The 16,922-nt window shown below is 42.4% G+C and overlaps 1 protein-coding gene across 2 annotated transcripts in view; it reads right to left on the bottom strand.

Moving 5' to 3' along the window:
- The window catches only part of STIM2 (stromal interaction molecule 2), a 182,433-nt gene extending 173,544 nt beyond the window's left edge, over positions 1 to 8,889 (bottom strand). Inside the window, exon 1 of one of the 2 annotated variants that reach the window (XM_027544221.1) lies at positions 8,294 to 8,889. In XM_027544221.1, coding sequence (XP_027400022.1) covers positions 8,294 to 8,711 — 418 coding nt within the window. In that variant the 5' untranslated portion in view covers positions 8,712 to 8,889. The remainder of the gene's footprint in view (positions 1 to 8,293) is intronic. The other variant, XM_027544220.1, reaches the window with a different exon arrangement.
- Between the last annotated feature and the right edge of the window lie 8,033 nt (positions 8,890 to 16,922).

Here is a 16,922-nt window from a genome sequence, read left to right as displayed (position 1 = left end):
GCTGGAGAAGAGGAATAAAAAAGGAGGGGAACTAAGATTATCTATTACACAACATCGTATATTTTTGAAAGGAAAGAAAAACAACAGTGTAAAGAAAACATGAGTGCAATAACATGTACATTGTGAATAGCAGGGGAAAAAAATCAAATCAGGATTTAAAAACCTTTTCAATTATTGAGAATCGCTTAAAAAACAATTATGAATCATCTTTATTAATGTGGGGGTTTGTGATGAGGTTTCTCAGTATTTTTTAATTAAACATAAGATAGTCAATTCAAATAGTTTTAAATTTTAATTTTATTTAATTCTGTAAAATGTCTTCAAAATTTTCAGTTCCATATAATGTCACATTTAGGGAAATCAAAGAGAGGTACAGAAAGTGAAAATGACTAGAGGAAAAAAGTAAATTGCAAATTACAGAAGCTAAGATCCAGAAGAACACAACAACACAAATTCATTAGAAAGAAATACTGGGACAGATACAGGCACTTGGTTTTGAAATGAATCAGTCCAAGTAAACTCTCTTTGTCATACTCTAGCTCCCTGGTCCTGGGGTGGGGAAGTTGCCACTATCTTAAGAAAACACTGAAAAGGCACTGTTCTACAACTAATCTTAGTCTTAATCCTAAAAGTTGTTTCATTTCGACCAGATGGTTGATGAAGCCTAGCAGAAAAGGAAATTACTCTCAGGACTGCAACTATGATAACTGTGCAGTATCACCTCAAGGGCCAAATGAAATAAAGTCAAAAGTCAAATCAATCATTGGCTTGGGGTTCCCCACCCCCAATTTAGAACTTTCCTAGTAATGAAGGTCTCTGAGGAGGAAATGTTCAGCTAGACCAGAGGAACACAGGACTGGGCACTCAGGCTTAGGAGAGAACCACCCTTAAATCTGCAACAGTAAAACCAGTCAAGAATAGTTGCTGAAGGTAGGATTAGCAAGTGTCAAGAAGGATTGAATAGCTAATACCTACTAATATAAAGATCTGGAAGAATACAGAAAAAAAACAAATCATTTAGATTTGGCATGTGATCAAATGTGTAATTCACACAATGAAACTCAAAAATTAATTCTGAAACAATATGTCAGCACTCTGAGGCACTGTTATTCATTCAAAGAAGGGTGGCGTGGGGGGGGGTGGGGGGTAGGTCCAACTCTGAAGCATTGTAATGTTAGTTCAATCTATATCCTTTGTTAAGGAACAGACATTCATTTCTAAATACAGAATACTAAAAAGTTTCATATAAATACTTAGGAAATCAACACATAAGTCCAATCATATACAAAAATAAAGGCATATTTGAAATAAAGAAGACCCTCTACAACCAAGTGTTTCTTCTTGCCCAACTTTCAAGGACTTGTACCAATTTAAATCATTCTACAAGCTCTAGGAGTTAAAAGATTAAAGGTAACTTATTTCTCAGACCTCCTATAAATAGATTCCTTTCTAATCTAACATTAAATTTTATAAAATTTCCTTTAAACATTTTCATAGCCACTGCATCATTTAAACTCTCAAGACCTCCACTTCTATATAGCTTACTAATTGGCCTCTTTATCTCTCTTATCTCCCCACTTCCATCCACCCATATTTAGCTTTTCAAACACTGAGGTCATCTCACTTCCATGTTTAAATACCACAGAGCTTCTCAACCCCTGACAAGATGATAGATTTAGAACTCAGTTCATGAACAAAACATTCTGAAAGTTCAAGATACATTTTTAAGCCTTTTGTTCAACCTCAAAATTTATAATAAACCTATTTTTTCCATAACCTACACGTTTAGTATTGTTAAATGTTTTAAATTACTATTAAATATTTAATGTTTGTTTTCAAAATATTAGTAAAATGAATATACCAAGAAAATGTATCAAAACTTCCCTGCAGCTTTCCATACTCCCCAGGTACATGGCTGCATACCCCAGTTTTAGATGACTTGACATTTCAGTAGCCAGGGAATAAACTAGAGAATATTAAGTGAAAGTTGCTCAGTTGTGTCCAACTCTTTGTGACCCCACGGACTATACCGTCCATGGAATTCTCTAGGCCAGAATACTGGAGTGGGTAGCCTTTCTGTTCTCCAGGGGATTTTCCCAACCCAGGGATCAAACCCAGTCTCCTGTATTGCAGGTGAGTTTTTTACCAAGGGAAGCCCAAGAATACTGGAACGGGTAGCCTTTTCCTTCTCCAGTGGATCTATCCAACCCAGGAATTAAACTGGTATCTCTTGCACTGCAGGGGGATTCTTTACCAACTGAGTTATCAGGGAAGTCCTGACATAAGGGAATATTAAAGTCCTTGGTAATTTGGCAAACCTTCTTTCTCCCAGCATTTCTACTATTCTACACACACCCTATCAGTTTTAGTCACTCATTCGCGTCTGACTCTGCGATCCCATGGACTGTAGCCCACCAGGCTCCTCTGTCCATGGGATTTTTCAGGCAAGAATACTGGAATAGGTTGCCATTTCCTCCTCCATGGGATCTTCCCCACCCAGGACTGGGTCTCCAGCATCACAGGCAGATTCTTTACTGTCTGAGTCATGCTTAAACATTAAAGAAAACTATTTCACTTATTAGTTATTCTTGTATACACCTCCCTCTTGAAAGCCTTTTCACTCATCTCCACAAGAAGTCCTATCTATAATACATCAAGGTCAAGCTCAAATCTAACCCTGCTCCAAGGCACAGTCTCCAGTAGCCTTACTTTCTCCAACATTTTGAAGTCTGTTACAGTTGCTGCTACTGCTGCTGCTAAGTCGCTTCAGTCGTGTCCAACTCTGTGTGACCCCATAGACAGCAGCCCACCAGGCTTCCCGATCCCTGGGATTCTCCAGGAAAGAACACTGGAGTGGGTTCTGTTACAGTTAATCACAGTCTATTATTATGTCTACTTGAGTATATAATGATGCATACAACATATCAGTTAAGAAACAAAGCTCTGGAGTCAGAGAAACCCACATCAATGTCTAACTCTGCTACTTACTGGGATTTTGGACAAGTTACTTACTTAAGATCATCCTGCTTCAATTTTCTCATCTTTTATTTGAAGAAAGCAATTACCTAACAGAATTAATTTCACAATCAAAAACAGTGATATACATAAAGCACTCAGCAAAATACTGACCACCAAATAATAGTATTATTCCCAATGCGCAAACCCACGTCTTACTCTCTTTTCTATTTTTTCCCATTCCTACTACCTGGTGGGCTTCCCTGGTGGCTCAGTGGTAAAGAATCCACATGCCAATTCAGGAGACGCAGGTTCAATTCCTCCGTCAGGAAGATTCCCTGGAGAAGGAAATAGCAATCCACTCCAGTATTCTTGCCTGGGAAATGCCATTAATAGAGGAGCCTGGAGGGCTACAGTCCATGGAGCTGCAAAAGAATTGGGCACGACTTAGCGACCCTGTGGTATTCTGCATATGCTTGATACTTGCTTGGTTGATGAAATCTGATCAATTCCGAAGTAATCTCCTAGGTAGGTCTTAATCAGGTAAGGTCCAAATTCTGGCAAAAATCAAAAATGGCTTGCTAATCAGCTAATCATATTATTAGTTGTTAATTTTAACATTAGCTTAATGAGTTCATACTTTAGCTACCATATACACAAAGTGTTCCATGCTGCATTATTATCAATGAGCAGGGCAATATCTAAAATGCTTGATATAGTTACTCCAAAGTCTTAATTAATCTAAAAATATCAGCATGTATCCAGTCACAAAGCAAGCCTTTAGCAAATTAAACAATTTCTGTGTGGATCCTCCTACTGTTAAAATTAAGCTAAATCCTGAACTATTCCAGCTGGCCCTCGGAGTTTTTCCTGTACCAGGGGATTCCCAACAGAGACCAATCAGTTCTGCCACAGTATTCTCAAAGAGCACCAAGGGATGCAGTGTTTCCAGATCAATGATATTACTACCAATTCTTAAATGGTCAGAATACACTAGATCAAAGGGATATGAGTATATTCTTTAATTCTGCAATCAGGGAAAAGAAAAAAACAACCTAGAGCTATGGCCAAAGACTAGTAAAGAAAGGGATTGGTAAATGTTAACCATGGGAAAGGAAAAAAAGGATACAGCAGAAGAGCTAGCCATCAAAAGGTGGTTTCATGAAATCCTAAATCCAAAAAGAGTAACTTCGCGAAAGGAGTAAAAACACTTTCTATTACTATGTGAGCTACACTATGAATTTAACTACTGTCACAATGAAACCACTGACACGTGTAAATTCACAAAATATTACTCAGAGTAATATATATATATATACACACACTACACTCAAGCCAACTGCTAATTTTCAAAAAAGTGACAGCATTTGCTGGGGTAAATGTTAGGGAGGCAAGGTGAAAAAAGTGAAGTTTAATGTTTTCCCAAAGACAATCATGCTCATGTGAGGTATTTTCATCTAAGTGCAAGCCCTACAATACAGATACGTTTAACACTAGAAAGTAGTGGTAGCTCTTCTAAACGGTATTATACTTTCAAAAAAAGAACACTTTACATTTTCAATGAAATGTTAATACTTCCAAAAGACGTGTTTAAAAATATGAATTTTATATTTTTACTAGTATGCCAAACTAGTGAAAAGTATTACAGTTAAAACCTTTATATAAACACTAAAAAGGGTTACATTAATTCATAAAATAATGATAGAAGCAAATTTTTTTAAGATAAAATTTGTTTTAAAAGACTCTGAAAATGTTCTAATATTTCAATTGTTCTGCATATTTTGCCAGAATAATTGTGTTCTATATACATGCAGTATGTTTATGTATGTACATTATGCACACACAAACATACATATATGTGTATATATATATGTATATGCCCTCTGTCAATGCCCTTTCATAAACTGTTCCTCAGAGACCATATCTGGATGAGATCCATCACTCAGACTTGATTGAGATCAAGTCATTGACTGTGAATCTGTTAGGCAAAAGAGAAAAAAACATGATATTTTAAATTATTCAAGCACTGCTTTAGATTATAATCAACAAGTGCATCCCTAAATTGCTTTAAATTTCAAAATTGCTTTCAAAGAACCCTAAGTATACATCCAGTTATTAAATTAAAATTATTATTAAAATCTTATATACATAACCATTAAATGTTTACAATGCTTTGTAGTAAGGGTTTAAGTTATATGTGTGTATATATACATATACATATATACATATGTATTCATATATATATACACATATGTATATACATATACACATATACATATATACATATACACATATACAACTTAAACCCTTACTACAAAGCATTGTAAACATTTAATGGTTTCATCTTATCAAAAATTTGCACACACTAAATCCTAAAACAGTAATATAAAAAAAGAAAAGAAAAGAAAAATCAATATTCTTACAACAATGGGTCTGTTTATCCTGATGATTTGACATAGTCTCTCTCTTTCAAGGGCTTCCCCAGTGGCTCAGCAGTAAAGAATCCGCCTGCAAAGCAGGAGATGGGGGTTCGATCCCTGGGTCGGGAAGATCCTCTGGAGGAGGACATGGCAACCTATTCCAGTACTTTTGCTTGGAAAATTCCATGGACAGCAGAGCCTGGTGGGCTACAGTCTACAGGGTTGCAAAGAGTCAGACACCACTGAAGCAACTGAGCACACGTGCACACACAGTCTCTTTAAAAGAACACCTGCTTACTCAAAACTCAGCATGCAATAGATGATTGAAAGGCAATTTATTCTCAAAATACACTAAACCTCTAAAGTAAAACTCTTGAGAGGAAAACTTCAGTGGAATAGAACGCTCTCTAGATTTTATTAGTAAGAGAAAAACTCATGGTGTTGCTAAAGCTAAGTATTTAAAATACTAATCTGAAGAGGAAAAGAAGATAGTGACTCTGATTGTCATTTTCAGATCTACTAAGAATTCACGGTTACATGACATCATTCATACAGAGTCAGACAGAACAACTGTCTCCAAATTCTTACAAGAATTTTCCACTTTTCAAAAGTTACATAAAACTTAGTTTTACTACTGAAACTCTCTACTCCATTTCTATCCATTAACACTGACTAGATTATGATAATGCTGTATTTTTTTGGTTCAGTCTATGGTTCTACTTCCTGAAGTGTACAATAGCAATAATTATGTTCTGAGTTTAGCACAACATTTACAAACGGAAACCATAAAAGACAGCACTATTCATACAATCAGAAGAATAGGAAGGAGCCCCATACAGACCATATAAACCAGTGAAATTTTCAATATTCTCTAACCTTCTTGTGGACTTTCAATTTACCTTTTCCCAGCTACCAGTTCTGTTGACTGTATTTACATACTTATTAAAATGACAATTTAACTTGTGCATTGTGTAGTTTGATTATCTTAAAGTTTAAACAGAAATGTCCAACTTTTCAAAACTAATATTCTAACAAAGGGAAAGGATATTAAAAACAAATTTCAGGGTTAATATTATTTTAGTAAACTTAAAGCACTACCACTCAAACTCATTTTATGTGATATATCATACTTTTCATCCAGTACAAATCACCTTGCCTTTTTCACAATGCCATAAATAACTCAGAGGAACTTAAGTCTTCAAAAGGAAGGATTATTAACTGCTTATTAAAATAAAATCCCATCTTAAGTAATTTTCCTGATGTAATCTACATGACACACAACATTAGCGGTTAATTCTAAATTTTCTCAATCATATGCCTTTCTACCAACTACATATTGATAAAACAGTAGTCAATTATTTATTAAACAAACTTTTCTACTCAAGAAACTAAGAGTCACACTCCTATAGCTTCTAGAAACCCAAGGAGTTTCACCCCCTCCCTTCCTGCATGAGGCATTAACACTCCACAGTCTAGTTTTATCTTGCTACCTTCTTAATAATGACTAAGACTATTCAAGCATAAAAGTATCCAATCTATTCTCTCACTCAAACTCTATTACACTCCTAATACTGACCATTCTGTAATCTTTTTATCAAACCATGGAGATCTAATGTTTCAAGTTCCATTTAAAGGGCCTGATAAGCTTTAGGGAAAGCAAGTTAAATATTCCGATCATTATGTTTCATAAAACTTCCAAAGAGCTTGGAAAGTTTACCAACACCCTCCTCTTTAGAATAGTAAACATCCTGTCATAGAACCCAGAGTATAGCTGCTTTGCTCTGAACTCTACCTCCTGAGCACCACTCAGCAGCTGTTAGTAACTTTCAAACGCCTGTTCGACTATCTCTTTGGTTAAATTAATGATGGGTCATATTGTTACACTTGACTGTTTCCTTTTTAGTCCTGCAATTATATATAAAACCTACAAATTACTTTTAAAAATAAAGTTCACACACACACAAAAAAGCTCACTTTAACGCCATTACCTTTCCAAAAGAAAGCATTTCAAGATCCTTACATCATTACTTAAACCACAACCTATCAGTAGCACACGAAAAAGGAAAGCTTTAAAGGATTTAATTTTGTACCTCACCTCACCATATATGTTCGCAAATTTCAAGAACGTTCCATATTTCTAAAAGGTGCTATTGCAGTCTGTAAGGACTATGCTGCTCAAATACAAGCACCGAATATCCTGCACTGGTAAATTTTCGGTATCTTGCTGGTTAGCTGCTGAGCTTTCTGCACTCTTTGCACTGTTAAGATCCCACCAGCAAATACTATCTATCCATCCTTCAAAAGGGTCTTCCTCCCACTCAAAAAGAAAAAAAAAAAAGAAAAGAAATCCACATTAGACTAGAGGTTTGCCCTACTAACAAGGAACCACTAATACCACTAGGTATTATGGCTGTCAAAGAATCCGCTCTAGCAGTCTCCCCTGGGACATTTTGCTCAGCGGGGCTTTGAACCGGTGAGACTCGCTGCCAGCTGCCTTTGCAAAAGCAGCACCAGAGGCGAACTCCATACCGCATTGCTGTTGCTGACTACTTCTAGCAGCTTCAAAAAAAAAAAAAAAGAATCAGCCCAGTACCCTGCAGACCCTGCTGGCTCTTTCTGCAGCACGGAAGAGAAACCACTGCATTGCTCAGCGTGGAACACCGGGGAGCAGACTTAAGGGCGGGGAAGCGAATGCCGTCGGGAGGCTCTGGCGAGGGCGGGGTGTCAGGGGGGAGAGGGAAGGCATCCGGAGTGCAGGAGACTGCGACCCAGCAGCGACCAGGGCGCTGGCGTCCGGGCATCACACACTGACCCGGGCCGTCGAACTGCAGGCGTCGGGGAGCGGCCCGGGCCCCTCCTGAAGATGGGGGTCCCGCAGTGCCAGGCAGAGCCCCGCCCGCCGCCCTCCGGGCCCTCACCTGTCATGAGCACCGAGCTGTCGCCCGCCGCCGCCGCCGCGGCAGGGGCAGGGGAGGCGGCCGCCGCAGCAGAGCCCGCCGCCCGCCGTCCGGGGAGGTGTCTGGGCACCAGCTCGCATCCGTCCGCCGCGCCGGCCACCAGCAGCCCGAGCAACAGCAGCGGAGCCCAGAGCCGCCGCAGCAGCCAGCCCGAGGCCGGACCAGACGTCGTGGCGGGATGAGGACGAGAAGGAGGAGGAGCGGGGGGAAAGCGCGGCAGCGCCCCGGCCGCCGGCCACTCGCCCGCTTCGAGAGGCGCCGCCGCCGCCTGTGATTCCTCGGGCCGCCCCCGCCACCCCAGACGCGAGCTCCTGCCGGGCGCCAGTCTGGTCCCGTCGGCACCGGCGGCCTCTGAAGCTTGGGTCCCGGCTGCGTTCATTGGTTCCGGTTATTTAAAAAAAAAAAAAAAAAGGTGAGGAGCAAAAAGGTACGGCGTCTTCAGGCCGCGCGCGACACCCGCGCTGCTGCGGCAGCGAGACCGGGATCCGCTGCTCTGGCGCCTCCAAACACCAGTCCCGGCGCCCGCGCCGCCGCCGCCGCCGCCGCCACCGCCGCGGCGCATCCCCCCGCCCCCTCCGGCCCGCGCCCGTCGTAGTACCACGCTCGGCCCGGACGCCTCCTCCCCTCACACATTCGCTCGGATACCAATCCCCCGCCTCCTTCAGCTGCTCCGCTGCGCAGGCGCGGAGCGGCTGCACTGGGCCTGCGCGGCCCCCGAGCCCCGCCCCTCGGGCGTTCCAGGGAGGAAGAGGGCCGCGGAGTGGTTTCCAAGGCTTTCGCAGAGCCGCGAAGATTGGGGGTGGGGAGGAAGACCGGCATGTCCTCCTCCCCCGTTCACGCCCCCACCGCGATTGAGACGGCAAGGAACTGGGAGCGGGAACCATGGAGGCGAGGAGGAGAGTACCAACATCCCAAATCGTTTGAGCGAGTTTTAGCCGAGCAGACAGCAGACAAATAATTGCATGGGTCAGAAAACCTTGTAATCCGAAACTGCGGCGGCTCCAGTATTTTGGTACAGGTGGGGTTTACAGGAGGCTAGCAGTGTGGAAGTCGAGGTCATCGCCTTTTACTTACTTAAAGCTCTTGCTAAGTACTAGTGTGCCAGGGACTATCCTGAGCGCTTTACAAATTTACACATTGTGAGGACAAAATTTAAATGGTGGTATCGTTTTCATGCCCATTTTACAAAAGAGGAAACTAAGGCTCAGAAATGTTCCCAATTTCCACAGCTAATAAATGGGAGAAAGGGCCAGATTTAGCGCCACTGGATGTAAATATTGAAAAGGATTTGGTCTAGCCTCTGACTCTCCTGTGCTCAAACATTACCTGAACTCATCGCCTCCCTAACCCCCACCCCATGGAGTCTTTGCTGTCAGTTGAATAGGCTAACAGAAAAACGGTGTTTCAGATTTTTCTTGGCTTCTGCTACCTCAAATGAAGCACGAGACACACACACACATGCACTCTCTCTCTCCCCGCGCCGACCCCCTACTCTCTCCCTCCCAGCTCCCCCAACTCTCTCCCCCGCATCCCCGCCCCACTCTCCCCACCCCCCCCAGCACCCTTCCCCCACCCCAGCGGCACGAAGTTGTTTGATTTGCAGATGAGGTTCTTAAGCACAAAGGTCTTGTTTGGTATTGGGTTTCCGTTGTTGGGTTGGGGTTTTTATTGGTTTATTTATTTTCTCAATCAAGAAGATACTCAAATTACAGTCTCCCAAAGAATTTCTTGGGCAGCCTGACCATGAATTTCACTGTGGAAGAGCAGATGCACACTTCAGAAAGGAATTAAGAATTTCTCTGAGGCTAATCAATTTATCAACAATGATTTCTTGACAGACTTCTTGGGAACATGGTGTTTAGGTGCCAATTCTTTATAGGGCAACAGGGAGATTATATTTCCTCTGCTGAAAGGCACAGCAGTCAAGTCACATACTTGCTGAATGTCCTCCAAAAGGAGATAGTTCTGCTAGAGGGCCAGCAAAATATAAAGACATAACAGGCTTGTTTCCTGCTCTTCAGAAGGCAACGTTTCATTCATTATTAACTGAGTGCCTCGCGTATGCTCAGTAGTGGGAACGAAAGGCAAAGTCAAAGTCAGTATTCAGATATAAGATAGAAAACACCGTTCCTGCCTGGGGAATCTTACAGTCTTGCTTGGGAGATAAAATTTATACCCATTAAACAATGAGAGGTTAAGACAAGGTAGTAATCAGTTGTTAAATTGGGCAGAGCAAGCTGTTAGAGCAATAACAGCAGTATGAAACCACGAACAAATTAACAAATCACTGGTTCCAAGCTTCTTTAAACAAAGATGATATGGGCTTCTTCCTGTCTTTAAAAATAGATGTTGGCACTGAGATGATACTAGATTGGGAGTTATGATTATTTATTCCTCTTACTGGAGCCACAAAAGAGTTACGGAGTTAGAAAACCTGCAAGCGTTAAAGAGACCTCTCTAAGGCAGGTCAGAGTTCAGCAAGAAACCCTCCATCTCCTATTATTTTTGTGATGGGTACCAAAGTTTCCGACTGTTAAATGGGTGGCCGTAATGCATCTTCTGGCTGAACAGAGGAATAGTTAGCACTATGCATCTAGCATAAATCTAGGTACAGAAAAGAGATAGTCCACTGCTTTGGAAGAATCTCTAGAATTACAGATGCTATAATTTGCAAGCCAACACAAGGTTTCAGTTGAGGCAATTCTTTCCTTTTCTTTTCCGGTTTCCGGTTCCACCTCCAAGTTTCTGCTTTCCCTTTCCTTACTTCCAGCCAAATTCTATTCAAAATCCACTGTGACCCCTTTACCCTGACACCTACCTATTCCTACAGCCTGATTTATACCTTTTAACGTTCAAACCTCACGATTTACCACTTATTTACAGAATGTCTTTCTTGTCTAATTATCACCTATTCATGACTCTTGCCTGGAAAATCCCATGAACTGGTAGGCTACAGTCCATGGGGTCGCAAAGACACGACTGAGCGACTTCACTTCACGACTTCCAACCGTCTAATAGGCAGCAGGTGGGCTTTGGAGACAAACCTGGTGGAAAAAGCAACTCCATGACTTCAGCTGTGCGACCTATAGACAACTTTTATCTGTCTTAGGTTTCCAGTAGGGAAACTGAGGAGTAATGTATTAAAGCCAGCCCTGCAGTCGTTGGTGACAAGAGACTGAAATAACAGGTCAGCTTTCGCGCGGTGCCGGCACACAGATACAGAGTCACCCCGAAGGAGCACTATCCCCAGGATCTGGGCGTGAATCTGAGCGTGTTCCTGGCTTAGGAAAATCTCATCGCACCTTTGCAGAACAGTTTGATTTCATCTTCCGATAAATCCCTAACTCTGTAGTGTGCGTCCAGCACAGACGCACACTAGGATCCGTCCACTCGGCCCTTCCCCATCACAGAAGCAAATCCGCCCGTCTCAAGAGTCCGGCTCCAACCGCATCTCCTTTTTCTCCCCTTTCTTCCCCCGCAGCCAGGACAACCCACGACACCCCCAAGCACTCCAACCCGGAGAACCAGATCTAGTTCCTCGCGCGAGGCCACCAGCGCGCCTGCGCCGCCCGGCAGCCTCGCGCATGCCCGCTGTCTCCTGCCGGTTTTCCCCAGGTGCTCGAGCTCTCAGGCTCCCGCGGTTCCGGGACGCCGCGCGCCTGATGGCTCGGCTTCCGGCTCCCACGCCTTGGGCCGCGCGACCCGGCACCCGGCTGCCCGGCGATGACGTTCCGATGCTGGCGGGCTGTGGGTGGGCGTGGAGCGAGAACAGGGATGGAGGTGGAGAAGTGGGGCGCTCCAGCCTGTGGTTCACCCAGCGGGGCTTAGTCTTGCGACTCATTCCACGCACGGAATTTATCCCGTCCGCCTGTGATCTGGATTTCTCAGCTTCTATTCCCTGTCCCTGGAATATCGGGGACTGACTGAACATCATACGAGATCTTGCTTCACTTGCTCATCCTGTTTAAGCCCCTCAGAGAAATTCAAAGAGTTTCCGTTGGTGGAAACCCTTTTGCATAACAACTCTTTTTATGTTTTCCCACCGACTCCCCACACTAGCTTGCAAGGGACTCGATGTCCTGAGAACTTTGGAAACATGTCCAAAGTGATACTGCTTATGTGATGGCCCCAGGATCTGATCAGTGACGCCTCCGCATATAAACATGGGCTTCAAATTGATCAATAAATTAAAGCACTATAAAAAAGGGAGGTAACTAGTTAGCAAGATCCTTTCTTTCTAAAGTCAATAAGCCAATAAGGCATGGAGTATTACTCAACTAGTTCAATGAACGTGGTAACCTTATTACATCTTTCTCCTTGAGTGGAAGAAGGAAGCCTCCTAAAAGATGTCAAGCATCCAGAGTAGAAAAATCAAAAACTAAGAACTGTTAATTTATTAACATTTTTAAAAGCCACCCATCAGAGCAAAGGGACGACAGAGGATGAGATGGTTGGATGGCATCACTGACATGAGTTTAAGAGTAAACTCTGGGAGTTGGTGATGGACAGGGAGGGCTGGCCCGCTGCAGTTTTTGTGGGGTAGCAAGGAGTCGGACAGGACTGAGCGACTGAACTGAACTGAATTAGAGCAAAAGCAAGTCATCTTTCCCCACCAAAGTCCTGGGAGTCAGCGGGCTCTGGAGTCATTTTTTATTAAAGATGTTTGCTCTGCTACTGCTTAATTTGAGGCGCTACATGAACAATAATGATCACATAGTATCTGATTGATACAAAAGCAGTAGGAGTGCTGATAGGTCCTGTAAAAAAGAGGAATAGAATTGTGATGGAGATAAAAGAGGAGATATTTACAATTGAAACTGATGAGAATGAGAATTGCTTCATTTGCACACAGATGACTCCTTGGATAGTACTGACAATTCTGAAGGTGAAAAGCAAATCAGGCAACAGGTAAAACATGATATGCCTATGCTCTTGACAGTAGGAGACTGGGAAAGTGATTGATGGAATGGAAAAACCTTGGAGTATAATCCAAGAGATAAGCTTCCAAGTCAGATGCTTACTAACCTAATCTGGAGTTAGTTAAGACCAAGTATTGGTTCTAGAACTAAAGTTTAAGATGGTAAAATTTGTGTTTTGGGCAAAATGTGGTTCCATAGGCTCAAAGCACTAATCAAATGTTCAAAATATCTGTGGGCACAAAGCTGCTAAACAGTTCCTCTTCACACTTGAAGAGATTATCTAGGAGGGAATTACCTACCCTCAATTTCAAAGTATAGAAAACATGTCTCCTTTAGAAAGAGACACTATTGTATTTCCCTGGTGGTCCAGTGGTTGAGTCCTTGCTCTTACTGCAGAGGGCATGGGTTCAATCCCTGGTTGGGGAACTAAGATCCTGCTTGCCACATGGAGTGGCCAGAAAAAAAGAAAGAGATGCCATAGGACATATATGAGCAAAGATGAGAAAAGTAGACATCTTTTAAAAGGGTTGCCCATCTCCCTTTCCTTTTGTGGGAAATTCATCTGGAGACTGGAAATGTAAACCCCTTCGTGTTAAGTTTGAATGAATTAAAGCCATGGCCATAAGTATAGCCATTTGGAATCTAAACTCTTTGTTAAGAGAGAAGCTCCTTTATCTTGGTTCCAGGAAAGCCAGGTCCTTACTGGAGGCTTCTTTGAGCTATGATGTCTTTAAGAATATGAATTCTGGAGTTCACATAGCCATTTACTAACTGTGCGGCTTTGACCAAGTCACTAAACACCTTAATCTCAGTTTCCTCTTTTGTTAAAAAAAAAAGTCATAATGCTAGTACCTAGACAGAGCTGTTGAGAGATAAAAATGGTCGTAAAGGTGCCTGGTGCATAATTAGCTGTTATTATCTAGGCCAGTGGTCCCCAACTTTTTTGGCACCAGAGACCTGTTTTGAGGAAGACAGTTTTTCCTCAAACCAGGGTGGGAGGATGGTTGGGGATGACTCAAGCACATTACATTCATTGTGCTCCTCCAAGAATCCAATGCCACTGTTGATCTAAAAGGAGGAGTTCAGGCAGGAATGAGAGTGATGGGGTGCAGCTGTAATACAGATGAAGCTTGCTCACTTGCTGCTACTTACCTCCTATTGTGCAGCCTGGTTCCTAACAAGCCACGGACCACTACCAGTCAGTGATCTAAGCCCTTAAGGGTGATCTAAGCCCTTAAGGGTGTTAAGGATAAGAACTTGTTTTCACTTGAATTGTGCAAAAGAGGAACATGGAAAGAAAGAACACAAGAAACATATATGAGAGCACATACCACAAAAGTAAACACATAAAAATCTTTACAAGGCCTATGCTTGAGGAGATGTTCAATGGTGATATTTGAATCCTGGTTGTCTAGAAAACAGAACCTGAGGTAAGGGCTTGTATGACAATTCCTTAGGGAGTGCAACCCCAGGAAAGCAAGAGTGAAGGGAAAGGGGAAATGAGGCAGGCAAGGAGGTTAAAAAAAAAAAAAGAAAGATAACCAAGGTGATGAACTGAGATGGCCACAAAGAGGTCTGGCTGCTCAGTCTCATGTGATTTCTCCATGGCAGACCTGGGAAACTACACTGTTTTGGAACAGAGGAAGAGAGAACAATGGAGCTCCCTTTGGGCACAGGTTACTGCAGGAGCTGTGGACTACCCCGTATTTCTGAATCATGCCTCCTGCCTCCCCAGGCAGCTCTAGGGAAGTGAGACTCTGAACAGCAGTGGCATTATCCATGCATGAGCTGAGCTTGCAAGTGAATGAGAGCCAAGAGCACTCCCCAGCTGTCCACCCGCAGCCTGCAGCTTCCAGCAGTGCCTACCACCACTGTAGCAACAGAGAAGTTCCAGGAAAAAAGGCTGGGTTTTCAAGGTATTAAGTAAAATGTTACTAAGTCATGTCCAAAAGCAACATGAGGAACCTGAGCAAGCAGAGCATCAGAGTATCTTGGCCACTATCACCAAGGCAGCCACAGATTTCAACAAGCCTCCTTCCAAGGAAGACTGAAACATCCCTTTTGCAACCTAGAAGAGTGCTCTATAGTGGAGTCATGTTACTGGATGGTAAGCATAGCATCAAACAGAACACTTTAGCCAAGCAAACTCAAGGAGGCACATAACCTGGATTAGACATAATAGTAATGGCAGAAACATAGGAGGACCAAGGCTTAAAAGGCAATATGAACTAACAGAAGCCCTTCATGATTCATGCATCAAACACTGAATTTATTTTAGGCGTTAGATGATAAATTAGGTGATAGAATCAAAGATGAATAAAATAATCCTTAGGTCCAGGACTGAAGGAGCTCACAGCCACATAGCAGCAATAAAAAATAGATTTTTCATTCATTTATTCATGCTTTGTTAACTGTTTAATAATATCTGCCATCATTAAATGCTGGTTCTACATTATCTGGTGTGGCTAAAACTTCCAAGAAAACAATTTGTTTTTAACGTTCTTCCCCCAAAAAATTAATATCAAGTGAGTTTATGAATGATCTCATACTTTACATAATACAACTGCCAGGAACTGGAAAATTAGGCATTTGTCTGAATGTTTTAATGTTTACACAAAGGTGTTCCAGAATGTGTTTGCAATCAGGTGAGTGGAATGATAAAAGCAGAGTTTGGGAACAAGCCGCCTGACATGGAAAAGAATGAAAACAGCCTGAGACGTGGAGGTTCAGATTATGAAGGAACACGTTCTCATAGCATTATTGCAAATCCAGAAGGAAGAAAATGAGAGTTCAGTGTTATCTCTCTAAACAGGACAAATTAGTGCTGTTTGTCCAAACTTTATTGAGTCCTTGAAATGTAAGAGGAAAAGAAAAACACACCTCGTGGGAAGTATGTTCTAGCTGGGGAAGCTGACAATATGTGAGATAAATAAGGACATGTCCAGTGTTAGATGCTAATAAGTAATAAAGATGGGGGAAAAAAGTGAAAGATTTTTGAGTGACGTCTCAAACAAGGTGAAATAACCACACAGATATCTGGGGAGAGAGGATCCTGAAGCAGGACAGTTTGAGGGAAAATGATACGTGTGGCTTGTTCCAGGAATAACAAGGACATAACTGTGGTAGAGTGGGCTTCCCAGGTGGCTCAGTGGCAAAGGATCCACCTGCTAATGCAGGAGACACAGGAGACACAAATGCAATCCCCATGTTGGGAAGATCCTCAGAAGAAAGTGGCAACCCACTCCAGTATTCTTGCCTGGGAAATCCCATGGACAGATGAGTCTGGCAGGCTACAGTCCATACAATTGAAAAGAATTGGACATGACTGAGCATGCATGCATGCACACACAAGTGTGGTAGAGTAGACATAGGAAGAGAATAGTAGAAGATGTAAGAGAAGTAATAGGAGCCAGAAAATGCAGGGTCTCTCTGGTCATAGTAAGAATTTTAGCTTTTCCCTGTGAATGAGTTCAGAAATGAGTGGAAGGTTTTGAATAGCATGATGAGATCCAACATACACTTTTATAGGATCATGCCAGTTGCTTCATGGCAAGAGCAGGAACAATAGTTTGGAGTCTCCTCCAACAGCCCAGACAAGATGTGATGGCAGTTTGGGCCAAGACAGAGGCAGACGTGGTGGTAAAAATGGTGAAATTATTGGTACATTTTGA

Source organism: Bos indicus x Bos taurus, chromosome 6 (assembly GCF_003369695.1).
Source record: "Bos indicus x Bos taurus breed Angus x Brahman F1 hybrid chromosome 6, Bos_hybrid_MaternalHap_v2.0, whole genome shotgun sequence".
In the NCBI taxonomy this organism is placed as follows: domain Eukaryota; kingdom Metazoa; phylum Chordata; class Mammalia; order Artiodactyla; family Bovidae; genus Bos; species Bos indicus x Bos taurus.
The sequence above is the reverse complement of the archived record's forward strand: the minus strand, read 5'-3'. Positions and strand labels throughout refer to the sequence as shown.